At 38.2% G+C, this 17,233-nt stretch overlaps 2 protein-coding genes across 3 annotated transcripts in view; both read left to right on the top strand.

Annotated features, from left to right (window-relative positions):
* The window catches only part of OSBPL8 (oxysterol binding protein like 8), a 228,978-nt gene extending 223,872 nt beyond the window's left edge, over window positions 1–5,106 (top strand). For both annotated transcript variants that reach the window (XM_044677819.1, XM_044677820.1), the window contains one exon: window positions 4,850–5,106. In XM_044677819.1, the coding sequence (XP_044533754.1) occupies window positions 4,850–4,982 (133 nt within the window). In that variant the 3' untranslated portion in view covers window positions 4,983–5,106. The remainder of the gene's footprint in view (window positions 1–4,849) is intronic.
* A 6,821-nt stretch (window positions 5,107–11,927) lies between these two features.
* On the top strand, window positions 11,928–16,931 carry BBS10 (Bardet-Biedl syndrome 10). Its single transcript, XM_044678488.1, has 2 exons — window positions 11,928–12,118; window positions 14,160–16,931. The coding sequence occupies exons 1-2, from the start codon at window positions 11,928–11,930 to the stop codon at window positions 16,132–16,134; spliced, it is 2,166 nt and encodes a 721-aa protein (XP_044534423.1). The 3' UTR covers window positions 16,135–16,931.
* The last annotated feature ends 302 nt before the right edge of the window (window positions 16,932–17,233 follow it).

A 17,233-nucleotide genomic window follows, 5' to 3' on the forward strand; every position in this document is an offset into this window, starting at 1 on the left:
TCTTCCTTATGGGTCACCCTTAAGACTTCCTCTCCTGGAAGAGATAACAATCTGTTTCTGGGGGCCTTTGTCTCCTCTTTGCAACTTTCTTTCCCAACTCATTATTAACATCATGTCCTTCCTCAGTGCTAACTATTATTCCGCCCAAGTCTTCCTCCTCTTCCATCTTGAGTCCTTGAAAATTTCTCATCAGTAAATATTTGGCTTTGAGCCTCTTTGATAACTTAGTGCTGTAATATTGTGATTTCATCAGTGAAGTTATTCCTTCTGGTGCTGGCACAAGCCATCCATTCCTTGTAATCAGGCCCTCTGCCCCTTCTTTTCACATGCCACAAAATGGGGGTACTCTTTGATGTGACCACCTCTTTGGGTGAATTTTCCTATCTCTACCCAAGGTAAAATGAAACAAGGTGATGTAGGCAATCATAGACCTCTAATGCAAATCCTAAAAGTAAACCTGCACACGTTGGCCTCATTCCTGTTTCTGTGCCTGACTTCCACCATCCAGCATTGACTTGTTGTAGCCCAGGACATTGGGGGAACAGAACTCTCCCCAACACAAGCCTCAAGTCTCTTAATTTAATAAAACAGGAATGTAGAATAGAAAAATGAAGAAGATAAGTAACCCCTTGTAAATACTTCATCAGATATGGACTCTTCAATATTATTTTTTTATTCTCCACAAAGTACTCTCTAATACTGGGACTACTCTGATATGCCACTAAAGAGGCTTTTATATTTATGATTATTTTAATAAATAGCTCAACACTTAAAAAAAGAACTTGACTTTGTTCTCCCCAAAGTCCTCAGTGCCCTTAAAATTGTGTTGTATCTAAACATGGGCCTCATCGGGTCCTTGGGGTCTAGACCAGTCTTCCCAAATTTGTTTATTGACATGTGACTAAATGTGGATGACTTCCAGATGAAGACAAGTTTACTATAAATCTAGGCATCTTTCCATTTCTGTCTTCCTTTCACTTTCAATCTTAAGCACCTTTGGGATGATGCAGCTGTGATAATGAAATTAAATCTACCCTGCCCATTCTTAGACTTAATCACCGAAAGTGTAAACAACCCCACTTAATTCCGAAGTGGGGAGGTCTGTGACCCATAAGTGCAAAAGTGGGTGATGAATCAGAATTGGCTGACTGCCCCTGGGCAGGCCTAAGCAAAGTATCTGTTGTGATTAGACATGTAAATTAGGAGGAAGACACAGTAAGTGATGAAAAAGAAGTGCCTTTAAAAGGGCATTACAGCTTCCTGTAACTCTTCTCATTCGTTAGTGTCTTGGACTTGAAGGAGCTTTGGCTGTCAGGCTGGGACTTTGGACGTGGTAAGACTGCTCTTAAATCTCTCTTAGAACTACATGTGGTGAGTGCAAAAACTGGCTTTTCCTGGATTTCTCTGAAGGCACTCTCCTTTCAAGAGAGGCTTCCTGACTGAAGCTTTTGTTTCATTCATCCCCAGGCCTTGGCCTCAGCTCAAGGCTGAGCCTTCTCTGACACCTGCCTGGGTTGAGCCAGGGACGGGAGAAAATTATTTAGTGCATTAGGTTAATTATCTTATCTTATCCTCTCTCTAATTTTCTTACTTTGTCTCCTCTTTTGTAAATAAACTACCATAAAAGTCATTTTGACTTGAGGTTTTCTCATTAGGAATTGATATTTATTCATTTCCTTGGCAACCAAACCTTTTAATATTCACCCAACAACAACTTCCTTTTTCCTCCTTACACAGCTTCATTTAATCTTCCACCAAGCCTTCAGTGAACTTTTTTCCCTTCCACTGCTCTGTACTCTTTTATGAAGCGATGCTCTTCAGTCTTTCCTAATAGATAGTGCCTAATAAATGCTTATTGGTTAACTGATTATTCTTTTCTAAAAGATGACAGTCAAGGGGGCAGTTGGGTAGCTCAGTGGATTGAGAGTCAGGCCTAGAGACAGGAAGTCCTAGGTTCAAATCCAGCCTCAGATACTTCCCAGCTATGTGATCCTGGGCAAGTCACTTGACCCCCATTGCCCACCCTTACCACTCTTCCACCTAGGAGCCAATACACAGAAGTTAAGGGTTAAAAAAAAAAAAAAAAAAAAAAAAAGATGACAGTCAACAAAGATCCCACTATAATCCCCTGCCATGTACACTTTAGCCCAGTAACACTGGCCTTCCAGCTTTTCCCTAAACAGAACTCTGTCTCCTGCCTCCAGCCAGTTTCTCTGGCTGTGTCCCCACATTTTGGCATAGCCATCCCAGGTTTCCTTTAAATTCCAGCTAAAAGTGTATCTTCTACGAGAAAACTTTCTCAGCCTCTTTTAATTCCTTATTTATTCTATATATAGCCTGCTTACACATAAGTATATATGATTGTTGTCTCCCCCATTAGATTGTGAACTCAGCTTTTGTATCCTCACACTTGACAGTGCCTGGAACACACTAAGTACTTAATAAGTATCTGTTTACTGACTATTATGCAAATGTCCCCAGGAGATCAATGATAGAAAGATCTCACTCCAGGATGTTCATAGCACTTTTTTGTTGTACAATTAAAATAGCTATCAGTTGGGATATAGTGAAATTGTGATTCATGAATGTAATTTAATATTAAAATTGTATTATTTTGTATTGTAATATTAAAATTACTGTATCATTAAAAAAAGGAATATTAAATTTCAGGAAGACTTACATGAATTGATGTGAAGTGAAATGAGCAAGACCAAGAAAACAGCATATGGGCTAACTGAAATGGAAATAGAAAAGAAAAGAATCAAACCTAATGCTGTATAATTAAAATGACGTTTGTCCCCATTGTGCCTCTCTCCCTTCTTGGTGGTGAGAATGTAAAAGATGGATAGAATTCTGTTCCTCTGGTAGCTCTCTTCATTGGCAGCGGGGCACAGAGCTTGCCCTCAGCTCCCTAGTAGCGAAGTTTTTGTTTCTGTGCAGTTTAAAGCCTATGTGACAGTGCACTACCCGCCACCCTTTCCCTAGCTACTCTCACTGCAGAAGTGAAAAGGGGCCATGGAAGACCGAAGGCCATTTGATATTTTCATTTCAAGAGTTGTTTTTTTTTTTAAACCCTTGTACTTCGGTGTATTGTCTCATAGGTGGAAGAGTGGTAAGGGTGGGCAATGGGGGTCAAGTGACTTGCCCAGGGTCACACAGCTGGGAAGTGGCTGAGGCCGGGTTTGAACCTAGGACCTCCTGTCTCTAGGCCTGACTCTCACTCCACTGAGCTACCCAGCTGCCCCAATTTCAAGAGTTTTCATGACAAAATAATTCATTACCAGGGGCCAAACCTATTGGGGGGTGGGGAGTGGTCTCTGTCTAGCTAGGCTAGCTCTCAGAAAGGGGCCTCGGGCCTTTTAACCACACTCGGGGAGATCATCTACTCAAATGCATAGCTCTGAGTCCCCACTGAAACTTTATTTCAGATTATGCTAAATCATATATGAAATCAAAGCAAAAGGCATTTAATGACCCAGTCAGAGAAATAGCAAGAATTTGGTCAGGCAGTACTATGCTTTGTATGCACACCTGAAGGCTACCATCTCCCGCATCTTCTGGATCCAGTTGAACCTTCTGGCGCCTCAACACTGTAGGAGGGGTCCCAGGTCCCTCAGCTGCTTTAGCACATTCCAGGGTTGCAGATTCGGTCTCAGGGCAGTAGTCTCTGAAACACTGACTTCTCAGCTTCTTAGAACCTAGAATTCCACGATGCCGAGAGTCAGCTCCATGCCCTATTCGTCTCTCTGCTGCCATTTGTCGCCTGTTCACTGGCGTGCTCTAGGTGCAGGGCCAGTTCTTTTGTCACTGCTGCCCCTGCTTCTAATGACCATCCAGCAAGACTCTTGCAACAGATCTTACGTTTATGTATTTGGCAGCACTGCCATGATGCAGGCTTACAGCTTGTGGGGAATAGAGTCTAAAACATTTTCCTTAGGAAGCATAGGGTGTATCTGTGGGCCCTTGGCTCAAAACTTTGTGGAAATAAAGAGTTTCCAGACAAATCCTCCATAGACCAGCATGGCAGACTGGGCCAGATCTTGTGTCATGCTGACATAATGTAATCCAGACTCCTCCCCACCATGATCAGTCACTGGAGTAGGCTTTTGTAGAGACTGGCCTTCTTAACCTTTCCTCTATTCCTGAGTTAGCTAATCTAGATAGAAAAGAAGCTTAAACTGAGAAATTTGGTTTTTTGTGTTTATGTGCATGGTCCCCCTCCCCCATGAAATTAAATGGCTTCCTCCCCTCCCCTCATCTTCAAGCCCCTTTGGTAGGTAGAAGTCAAGTAATAAAGTATAAAGCAGAATTTAAATTGTTTAAAAAACATTGTTAATGCTAAGAAAGGCAGTGGTTCTTAATAAAGGAAACAGTGTGTGTGTATAATTTCCATATCAGGCTTCTTATATGGCATATTGAATTAGGTATGACCTCCTGATACTCAGGCAATTTCATATATGTGTTTGAAGCTTTCCATTTAGTAATTAAAGAGTTGGGTTTGTCAGGCATGTCCTAAAATACCATGTGAAAATACTTAGTGCTCAAATGTATATATTTGTATTCAAGTCAGTATTAGAAGAATGCTGAAGTAGGAATGAGAAGATCTAGGTCTTCCACTCTTTCTGTTACTGGCCATATAACCTCAGACACATCACTTCATTTTTCTAAGCCTATTTTCTCAAATTTAAAGTATGAATATCCTGTCTAGCTTACAGTGTTGTTGAGAGGATCAAATGAGAGAATACACTTGAAAGAGTTTTGGAAATTTTGAAGTCATGTATAAATAAGATTTTGTAATATTAACCTTTTAACAAGTCACTATAAATATGTACTGCTTTGTATTTTGTAGAAATATCGTGGCTCTACGAAATCATCTTATTTCAAGTTCATCAGTCACTGACACTTTCCTACAACCAAGAGACTACTTCATCATATTCCTGCTGATTTTGCTACAGATCATAATAAACTTCATGTTTAAGTAGAATTCTTATATAATTGAATCAATGAAATGGAATGATTAGACATAGCCTGGGACCATTTTTCAAATTGGTTTGGACTTATTCAAACAATGCAATATTTCTAAAAGAACCTTACATAAATCTAGAAGTTTTGACCTCTCATGCCTTGTATCCTTAATTGGAACAAGGCCTGTCCTATCTGGTTAACGTGAAAAATGCGCAAGTGCCAGAACATTTGTTTTAATATGTGTGTATGTGTGTGTGTGTGTGTGTGTGTGTATTTGTGTGTGTGTGCGCTCAGCTGTGCCGGTGTACAGTGCATATTGACACAGGTCCTGTAGGCCTTCATTCCTGACAGTAGTCACCTATTCTTTAGTGATGTTCCAATTTGTAGCCATGCAGTGTTGTTAACAAAAATACTGTTATGTTTGTAAAACAATGCACAGTGATCAGTTTTCCTCATAAAACAGGCACAAAACTTTTATTAATAAGGACTTAAAATATGGGAAGACATATTACACCTAAAGAACCTGCTGCATTGTACACAGATCACTTCCAAAGGGCCTAACTTTTATCTTTCTCAGAAACATAAAAAGAAAACATGTTGATGGGTCAAACTTTATATAATATATGAAAATGGCAACATTGGATCAAAAACCAAATTTACATGAAGGGTGTGTGTGTGTGTGTGTGTGTGTGTGTGTGTGTGTGTGTGTGTGTGTGTGTGTGTGTGTGGCCTTAGCATATGTTTAATGTAAATAACTTTTAGTATGGACCTGTTTGCATACGTACATATAGAAAAGTCCACCTTCTTCTGTCTAGTCATGCTTTATGATGACCCCTTGAGCACATCCTAGAAAATAATTTCTGTAAATTTATTTCTTTAAGCAAGACCCGCCAATGTTAATGGCCTACCACCTCTTCCACCATTATAAATCAAAATTTCAGGAAGATAAGGAAATTTAATTTCATCATTATAATGAATTCAAAGAAATTGCTATCTGTATTTTTTTTTAAATGTATTCCCTAAAATTCAAAAAGACTACTGTCTGTGATCTTGTATTATAGCCTATGGCAATTTAAGTGGTTTATGAAATGGATGAAATAATGAGATAATTCAGGTTATTTCATCAGTAATTGGCTTGTTTTAGGAATGGTTCTTGAACTTTGATTTATTAATTAAACTGTTAATGGTTAAAGAGCACATAAAACTACAATTACCTTGAAAATTTTTTACTTCAAAAACCAAAAAGAGGTAGAAAATGAGAGATATGGTCTTGAATGTATTTCTGTAAATTTGTTATAATCACTTTTAGGATGCACAGCAGTGTTATACACCTAAGAAGAATTCTGGAACTTAATCTTCCATTTTCCCTCTATATATTCTTAGTGATTCCAAATCTATATCAATCACACTGCTTCAGGATCCTGTTTTGTCTAAAACTCCATAATATAAAGTAAGGCAGCTTAGCTTTTTAATTTAAAATGTTGGACTCTTTAATTTTTATTTTTTACATGGTTTTTATAGTCTTCAAAAGCAACTTTTGTTAATTACTTAAGCATATAATAAGACTATGGTACTGAAAATACAGAATTCTGAGACTGAGGAGTAATAAGGGCAGAGGGGACTCATTCTGATCAAGTTTGACTTTAACAAAATAAAACTTTACCAACCAGCAAAACAGATTGAGAGATATATGGTGAATTATGAAAACTGAAAGGCTGCATCTTACTAATCTAAGTATCCTAAGTATAATGCTTAGGTAATATGAATCTCACATGCATATGAAGATCCAGTTCTCATGCACAGTTAACAAATAAATGTACTTGTTTATTCAACTGGAAATATCATATAGTTAAAGATAAAAGAATCCCTGAACCAAATATTTCTAAGAAACCATAATAATGTAACCTATACTTTTGTCCATTCACTCCTATTGCCACTGTTTTTCCCATCTACATATCTGTTGGTATGCTATGAAATGCTATTTTAGAAACAAATATTGGCAGTTAAAAATTGTTAAATTAGTATTGCTATGCATATATTATTTTACCTTTACATTTCAGTTCCAATTGAAAATTGAAAAATTGGTGAGCTGATGGTGCTGTGCGGTTGGTGGCCATGTCTATCTTATTTTTAACCTTATGTTCATATATAATTTTTAAAATAGAGATGTGCTGGAAGAATGTCCCTACTTACTCTAAAAGGTGGTGATTTGCTTCATTTGTTCCTTTACTCCCACTTCTATGACAGATATGACATAGATTCAATTCCTAACTAACAAGATAAAGGATATTTCATGGAATTTACAAAAGTGAAAATAATCACAAGCTTTTTCATGACTGTTTTATTACATGCTTAAAAGCACATCCAATATTTCCTAATGTTTTTAGTCACATGAAGTTCCTTTCTGTGAGCTGAACATGACACTCAGGAATGGTGGCTTAGTGTTAGACCAATGCTGGTAATAGGCTTGGTATAGGAATCCTTTTAAACACATAATTAACTTTGTATTTAGCCATAACATGTCGTTGACCTTGAATGTCCTTTACTTGAGAGTAACCCTTTTTTCTTCTACACATTGATTCATAAAGAACTGTGATTGTATAGTTTGCAGTTGTCTGAGGCTGGTATCTCCTAGGCTCAAGGATTAAACTCCTTGAGGACCCGTCTTTTCTTTTCATTACTCTCTTTTCTGCATAGAGATTTAGAGATGTTTTTGTTTTTAAATGTTAATGTTTAATTTTCTATTTAGTGAGATGCATTTGGCCTATCAAAAGAGACTAAATGAGTCATGTGAAATGTTTAGTTATAGCAATAGATAATTTTTCTTATATTTCACATGTCGCTACTTCTTGACGCACTTATAAAGGTACAGTATAGTCTTATTCACATTAGCACAAATAGCCATCTGCATTCCATTGAATTTTTTGCCTTGTAAAATATAGCACTCATTTAATATTTATGCTTTTGTGCCTCTAGGAAATCTTTTTGCCAGTTGTATTACTGAGACAAAATCTGAATTCAAAGTATTTGTTAACAAATCAGTAGACTTTTTTTTTCTTAAAAGGGTCACTGTCACTTTATTTTCTTTTATAAACATTTAAACAATAATACTGTACTTTTATAAGGGTTTGTCTAATTACTGTAAGTATAGCCTCCACTCTACAAACATCACAGAAATAGATTTGTCAGATTATTTCTGAGTATTGTAAACAGTGCCTTTTTGATGAATTCACACTGTTTGGGGATGTATAAAGAAATTGTCAATTTGTGCCATATATACATTAAAAAGAAAACCAACTTTTGTGGGAGGCAGTTACTTTTAACTTTTTGAAAACTATTTCACTCTTAGTCAAATATCCAAGGAAACAAATGTAAACAATTCCATTTTTTTCTAGTTTTTAGTATTTCTAATGAGTGGTAAACATCTGTGCTGTTTGTTTTCTATACAGTGAAGGTATAATGCATTGTGGCATTATTGAAGAGCCATAAATGACATCATAGATGATTCTGAATTCATGTTAGATATGCAAAAAATTAAACTTGATATATAGACCTAAATTGACATTTTAAACCGTCTTGAAAAAAACATAAAAACTAATACGTTTACATTTCAACTTTTATTTAACTGGGAAAATGATTCTTTAAAATGCTTAGCCTGCCACTAATATGTACTTTTATTTCATTTGGTTCTAGATAGAGAATGTCTTGTTGGCATTTAAAATTTTCTCTTTTGTTACTTTTAACACATTGCTTGTTTTTGTACTGTTACATTTTAAAATTGAAAATGGACTGTTAAAAGTTGTATAGGACCAGTGTCTCATTAATTTGATAAATATATATACACACACCCATATATAAGTATATGGGGGGGGTGCGTATATAGAGAGAGGAGCCACAAAGAAACCTATGACAAAATGAATGTGAATGTTCTTCCTAAAATATTTATTTAGAAAAATTATTTCATGTTTCTGCGTCTATCATGTAAAATTATTTTAGTGTCACATTATTGAGAAAGTTATTTAAAGAAAAACGTAATGTAACATTCAAGATAATGAGCCACAAAAATTCAGTTGGAGTTTTCACTGTACAGCATGCTAAGTGTAAACCCAAGTTAAACATCTTGTTAATGGCCATTTGTAAATTAAAGCACTACCACTGGTCAATAGTTTTGTATGATTAATAGAATAAAGAGATGTTATCTGCAGTGTGTGTAAGTGTACAATGTTGAATTCTCCAAGTTCATGATGAGATGTGCAGAGAACACTGTAAATCTATCCTACCTAATGTCTACAGATTCTAAGAACTCTAAAGTATTGCCATTTTAGAAATTTCCAAAAGGATAAGAGATATGAGTGAATGTCCTAGAAGTTCCTGGGAGTAGACAAAATCAACACAGGGAACATAGGGAAGAGGAAGTCCAGTTGCAGAATTTGAGAAACTCATTTTTAAGCAGCCTAAGATGAAAGGGTCAAGTATCCCAAAATCCTAAAGTAGTGTCTAAATAAAAAATTACCAATTCCCTTTTGAATTAAAAATGTAACGAATGCTCCAAATATTCACTCTTGCAGTTCACTGACTGTTCTAAACAATATGGCAGACAGAACTAACATTCAGTGAGTAACAGCTGGGTGAAGCCTCTCTACTAAGTACTGGTGGTACAAAGATATCTCAACGAGAAACATAATAGCACAAATCACTGCTAAGTACTGGTGATCCAAAGGTGCCTGCCTAGAGGAGTTAGCCAAACATTGAGAATGCAAGTAAAAGATTTTGCCACAAACATTTTCAGAAGGAACAGATCGCCTCAAGAGGAGAGAACGTTTGAGGAGTTGCTCTTTGAATGAGTCTTGAAGAAAGTATGGCAGACTGTCCAGGTCATAGTGACAGACAGGTAAAGATCCGGCAGAAATTTGGAATTGGATTCACAGTGAGGTTGGGGCTAGAACTGAAAGTCATCTGCATCAAGGACAACTAAAACCAAGAAGAGCTAAAGAAGAAAAAACCTAGGGTCCACTGAAAGGGCAAGACTGAAAATAGATGTGCAGAGAAGAAAAGTCATGACAATTCCATCTCACAAAAGCTACCAGAAAAGACACCAAGAAAAGGGGTCCATACTTTGAAATAACAGAGAAGCTGAGGAAAGGAAAAAGGTCATTTGATATGGTCAATGAGGAAGGAACTAGTGACCTTAGAAAGTTGGTAAGTGGTACAGATAAATGTGGTGATGAGGAAATGGAGGGGGCAGCTGGGTAGCTCAGTGGATTAAGAGCCAGGCCTAGAGACTGGCGGTCCTAGGTTCCAATCTGGCCTCAGACACTTCCCAGCTGTGTAACCCTAGGCAAGTCACTTGACCCCCATTGCCCACCCTTACCACTCTTCTGCCTTGGAGCCAATACACAGTATTGACTCCAAGAAGGAAGGTAAGGGTTTAAAAAAAAAAAGGAAATGGAGTCTCTGAGTGAAGTTGGGCACTGAAAGGAAAGGAAGAATGTTATCTTGAGAACAGCATTTTAAGCAAAGGTCTTTATTGGGGTTTTTAAATTTTTACTATGACCAAAATGACTTCTTGTCTAGGGGAAAGGGCAAAGTATTTAAGATGCTAGAGAAAAGAGGCAAATGACTCAAAGGTTAGAGAGTAAGTGGGATCCAGTCAGCATGATTTTGTGTTTGGACAAAAAGCAGTAATGGATAAGTATCTCAATCACTTGGGAAAAAAGAAGTGGAGAAAGGAGCATTCCTTGGCGTGGCGGATAAGCTAGTGATTTTTTTGAGTAGTCTAAAAGGACCAAAAAAAGAGTTGAAAAGGAGCAGCCACTATTACAGAAAGAATTCAAGATGGTAGCAACCTTGGGGAAATGCAAAGTTTCACTTTCCCTGGAAGGGCCATTCTGTAACAATTTTTTAAAAAGAAAAAATCAGCTAAATCTATCAATACATGGGAAAAGTTTAAAATATATGCAATTTCTAGGTGAAAAGTTAAAAGGAAGAAGTAGATGAATGGGAATTTTGTTTTCGAGAGATGGTGAGAATGAATGTAAGAAAAGCTGCTTTTAATCTCTCTGGATTTAGCTTGTTACAATCTTCAATTTGCGTCAGTGGAACATAGAGCAGTGAAGAGTGTAGTTATCAGTCCTGAGTACGAATCACTGTTGGGCACCTCCCACCATCACTACTTCTACACCCACACCCCTTCAGTTTCCTAATTTGTTTAAGGAGGTCGGTCCGTTACTCCTCCGGCTCCTTAAGGCTCCACATCTCACATCCCTGCCTGGAGCAGGCAGGGGACCCCAGTTGGACATTGCGGAGAGCTGGACTGGGCAGCGCGGTTGTTAAATCTTCCGTGACTTCATCTCAATGGAGGGCATTGCTATGAATCGGGTTTTGAGGCCTCTTCCAGTATAGGTTCCAAGGCAGAAGAGTGGTAAGGGTTAGAGACAGTGGGAGTTGTGACTTGCCCACGGTCACACACCTGTCTGAGGCCGCATTTGAACTTGGGACTTCCCGACTCTAGGCCTAGTGCTCTAATCACTGAGTTGCCCCTAAAGCATCGTTTTTGTGGGTAAATTTGTCAAGAACTCAGAATAGACTTAGAAGTGCAACAAGCGGTACATTTCCGCCCCGAAAGCCTATTGCTAAACATACCACATTGCCAGAATGTAAGGTCGTCCGGAAGTGACTGGCCAGAAACGCAGCTACGAGAGCCTAGAAATAAAGTGGGAATGAGAAGGCCCATCACGTCGCCCCACCCCTTCCGGGTCCTGGCGGAAGTTCGCGTCACCTGGGTGGCGGCCGGTTTCCTCTGAGGGACACCCGATATCCTGTCGAAAAATAAAAAGCATAATTCTTACCCCCTTCTTATCTACCCCCTAATCTCCCAGCAGCCACTGCGCCGGGCTCGTTCTCGCTGCGCCGCTTCCGGTTCGCCTCAGAAGCGAGAAGGCGGGGTTTCGGTAGGAGTGGCAATGGCGGCGGCCACTGCCGGAGGCGTTGATTCGGCCCTGCAGGCGGCCGAGGTCTTGGAGAGCATCTTGAGCGGCTCCGTGGGGCCCGAGGGGCGGCAGGTCCTATGCACGAAGCCCACGGGCGACGTGTTGTTCAGCCGGGACGGGGGCCGCCTCCTGGAGGCGCTAAACGTAGAGCATCCCGTGGCCAGGTAGGGGCACCACTACCGCTCCTGCCTTTCCTCCTGCCGTCAGTTAATTCCGTCAACATATAAACGCCTGGTGCGTGCCGGGCACCGTGCTCACTAAACCCCTACAATACCTATAAGGAAGAGTAAGCCTGTTCTCCTAGAGCTTACCATATCACGGGGCAAGAAAGGCTTGAAAAAAAGCGTTTACTGTGGGCCACGCGCAGAGACATCTTTAGAAAAGGCAGTTTTTGCTCCCTAGGAGACCTTCCCGAGACCGGGATATACAGCGCATACAACGTAGATATACAGGGATTAAATAAAGGTATAGACAGAGTAGTTTGAGCAGCCCCTGCCTACAACAAGTCATGCCAGCATCTCCTGCATTTCCACCTTTCCCTTTAAAAGGAATAACGGTGTTTTTTCCCAGGTGGGCTTTGAGTCCCTCCTCTCAGTTTTGATGTGAGATCTTTTTCGTGAGAATCTTTTAAAAAGCAGCCGTTGTGACACTTTTTATCTTTTTTTTTTTTTTTCAGTGATGGGTGAGAGAAAATTGTTTTCCTTCTAAAATAAAAAATGTTAGCAGGTTAAAAAATGTGAAGCAACTGTGGTGGCCATTGAAATAATAAGATCACAGTTTCAATCAACTGTCAAACTTTTATACTAAACAATGAACACACTAAGGCATTGAAACATCCCTTTTCCTCAAGGAGCTTACATTCTCTTGGGAAAGACCAGAAGCTGACAAGCTAGAGACAAAAAAAATATAAGGTAGTACTAGGGGGAGTAGGGAAGGACAGTGACATAGCACCTCCTTCCCTCCAGAAGGAAGGCACAACAGGTAATCCTTACCTTCTTCCTTTAACCCCAAAATTATCTTGTATATGTTTTGTATGAATTAATATAATGACTATAGAAAAATTCTGGGTTAAAATTCTGCCCGGACTTCACTTTGTGAGCCTGGGTGAATCATTTAGCCTAGTGCTCTAGACAATTCTAAAATTTATAATTTTTTTTTTAAATAAAACCCCTTACCTTCCATCTTAGAATCAGAACTAGGTATTGGTTCCAAGACAGAAGAGTGGTAAGGGCTAGGCAGTTGGGGTTTGGTGACTTGCCCAGGGTAACACAGCTGGGAAGTGTCTGAGGACAATCAGAGGTCTCTAGGCTGGTTCTTTATCTACTGAGCCATCTAGCTGCCCCCTCTAAAGATTATAAGTTACAGAGAAGGTGCTTACTTGCATTGATAGAAGGAGTTCCCTGAATCAGAGACATCAATAGGATCAGTCAATATTCTGCATATACATAATGTTTATATACTACACAATGTGTGTATTAACACAAACATATGTGTCCACATATACATGTTATTGTAACGATATATGTGTATACTTCATATCTAAACAAAGACTGAAATTCTGAATGGAGAAGCAGGCATATAGCCTGTTGCTACATAATAGGCTTGAGGGCAGGGGCTGTTTCCTATTTGCCTTTGTTTCCCCAGAACTCAACAAAGAGCTGAGCATATGCAAGGCATTTAATAAATGTTTGCAGGTTGACTGAAGGACTATCTTCCTGGCACTGGTGATACAAAGGCAACAGAAACAACAGGTACAGGCACATAAAGATATACCCAAAACAAATTGAAGGTAATTCAGAACTCTATAAACTTTAGGGACTCAGAAAAACCTAATGTTTAAACTGAGTCTTCAAGGAAACTTAAGAATTTTCAGAAGCGAGAAGGAAGCCCAGCCCTGTTTTCAAATAACAGCCAAATTACCTATTTCCATGTTAGGGCTAGAACTTCACATGCTGTAAAGTTTATTTTTACTAATTCACAGTAAGTTTTGTTGCCCTAAAGCCCCTCTTCCACAAAGCATTAAGATGAGATATCTCTCTTTATTTCCAATGAGTTCTGTTAATGTAATTACTTAGAGGATTATTATAGCAACAGAGTCGGTATCTTTTGAAAATTAAAGAACAATGTTTTCAACTTAAAATTACAGATTTGGACATATAAGCCATATGAGTCTTGACTGCTCTTTTTTTTTTCTTTTTCAAACAGGATGATAGTGACTTGTGTTTCCATGAATCAGAATGTGACTGGAGATGGTGCTAAAACATTCATTATCCTTCTTTGTGATTTACTCCGAGGACTTAAGGCAATCACAGAGAAAGAAAGAGGTTCTTTTGGGGGAAGTATTCCAAGCCAAGAAAGACACTGGAAAAATTGTTGCCAGTGGAAATACATTTCTCAAGCAATTTTGACATTTCAGGCACATGTATTAGACTACATTATGGCTCAGTACTTGAGAAAACACTTTTTGACCATCTTTTCTTTTTCTGGAGAAGAAAAAAAAGTTTGCAGGAGCTCTCTAGAATCACTATTAGATGCATATTTTTGTGGAAGAGTAGGAAGAAATAATCAGAAATTTATTTCCCAGTTAACTTGTGATTATTTTTATAAATGTTTGCAGCATGAAGATGGCAAGGATGAAATGATTGATTTAGTAGATGAATATTTTCTGGAATTATGCACTGCTGTCACAGGACTTCCAGTTTCAAGTTCAAAGATCATATCAGGTTTTGTTATTCATAGAGATTTTTCTGTTTACTGTCCAGCAGATGGTGATATGAGAATAATCATTGTAACCGAACCCATTCAGCCTGCACTTTCTACCTCTGGTTCTGAGCTGCTTGTAAATTCAGAAGCACAATTTCAGGCATCTCACATTTGGATTACAGAAAAGACAAAAACCATAATGAAAGATTTGCAAAGTAAGGGTATAAAATTGCTTTTATCTAGTGTGAAGCAACAAGATGCAGTTATTTATTATGCAAAGCAGAATGGCATTTCAGTGGTAGAGTATATACCATCAGAGGAAATTTCTCTCCTTTGTAGGATCATTGCTCTATCACCTTTTATACCATCTTGGGCCACTTCAGAGTGTCATATCTCTGACGCTGCCTTAGTGACATTTTGTCGACCCATTTTGCTCAATTCCAGAAGGTATGTTCATCTTGGCTTACTTAGCACACACTCTTTCATACCTCACTGTTTAGTTCTTTGTGGACCGGTCCAAGGACTCACTGACCAGCATATTCGTGCTTTTCATGGAGCATTTAAAGTACTCCGGCAGGTCTTTAAGGTACTTTACCTCAGTTACAAAGTGCAAAGAAGCAACCAAAATGAGACTTCGAATTCTATTAATTCTAAAGAGAATAAACAAAGTCATCATTTGATAGAAGTTTATAGAGCTTTGTTTGAAAAACAGCATCTGGACTCTGTTTTAATGAGTAAAGATAATCCATCAAGAACTCAATCTCATTTAAGAGGCACTCCAGATTTAGTGCTGTCAAGTATAGAATCAGAGAATGATATTCCAAGTACAACTCTAACACAGACACAAAAAATTAAGGAGGATTTTGAATCCCTATTGTGTTCTTATCCCAACAAAATTGGAATTGTTGATACCAAGGAACCACTTGTAGCTATCAACTGTAGTTGTAATGGTGATTTCTTGACAGATGTTCCTGATGATCATTTAAGTGTCATTGAACAGACTTGCAAAATGAGCAAAACAGCCATAGACGTGACATCAAAGGAGGTATTTCAAGACACTTCTCAAAGTTACTGTACCTCCTTTATACAGGCTGGTTCTGTTTTACCGGTCGGAGGTCACTTTGAGATCCTATTACATTATTATCTTCTTGATTATTCCAGACAGTGCCAAAAGCCAGAAGTAAGTATGATCAGTTCATTAATAGCTAATGCACTGCTGAGCCTTCCAAAAACCCTTTATAAGGCTAAGAGAGGAAATAAAAGCTTTTGTCATGTGTACTTAAGAACTATGCATGCTCTACAAGCTAAGCAGGGGGTGGCAGGGAGTCCAGCAGGCCTCGAATCAGTAGCTTGTAAATACCAGTTACTGACATCAGTGCTTCACTGCTTGACGAAACTCTTAACCTTTGACTTGGTCATCAGTATTAATAAACAGCCTCAAAAGACTGGTGATGAAGAATCGGAAGAGGATGAGTGAAAATAGTTTTGTCCTCAGTGGTTTTTTAAATCTGGCTCTGTCTATAAAGGACAGGTGGAGAGTTGTCCCTCAGCCTATTTCTGTTGGTCTCTGCAAGATGAAACTACAAAGTTAGGGCCCAGACTGGTGAAAAATGTAATAACTTTAAAAGCGTTTCACATTAGTATGGTTCCAAGCACCATGGTCGTTCTGTTTGTTTCTTTTTGTCTATATCTATTCTAGTTAGTGTTAACTATGCCAGAGGGAGAAAGTAGTAAGAGGTTTATCTGTCTCTTCCCTTCATTCCTCTTTTCCATTCTCTTTCTGTTTTTTGTACATTAACTGTCCATAATATAGATCAGATATATATTTTTATTTAAAATACCAAACAAATTTCAGGTTCTTTTTTGCATCCTGCCCTTAATTATAGTAGTTTCCACTACTATTTATTCCATAGCCATACTAATAAAGAATACATATCACATAATTTTATTGTGGTTCTATTTAGATTTCTGCTTCAGATAGTTGCCATCTGTTATTTAACAAGCATTGGCTGACCCTAGGTCATTGATGGGAAAAAATTACTTAGAAAATGTTTGCTTAAATTTTTTTCTTGGAAACTAATGGCTTTAATCTGAATAGAACAAACAGCCTTGGCTAAACTGATATTGACATCTGAATATTTAAAATTGCATTTGTAATGTTTAGAAATGCCAAATTGGGATGCCTCTGCAGGGACAATCTACTTCTCTTTTCCCTAGCACTATCTACAGGGCTTTGTACAGTAATTGTTTAATAAATGTTTCTTGAATGAGAGAGCCTCTTTTTCAATCCATTCCTATTTATTTTTCCTTCATTCCATTTTGTAAAAGGCCTTTGATTGTACACATACTTTAGGAGATGGTTCAGGAGAGAACCATTCTTAAGGCTCTGATAAATCAACTGAAGTGATGACTAAAGTACTTAAGAGTCAATAAAGTCCTATCATAAGTATTTTAATAGTTCAAATAATTTTGAAATTCATACTATTAATAAGAATGCATTACTATCACATGGGAACACTAAAAGAAAACAAACCCATTTTTAGATAACCTATTTTTAAATATTCTCATTTAAGTTA

The sequence above is a fragment of the Gracilinanus agilis genome, chromosome 5 (genome assembly GCF_016433145.1).
Source record: "Gracilinanus agilis isolate LMUSP501 chromosome 5, AgileGrace, whole genome shotgun sequence".
NCBI lineage: Eukaryota > Metazoa > Chordata > Mammalia > Didelphimorphia > Didelphidae > Gracilinanus > Gracilinanus agilis.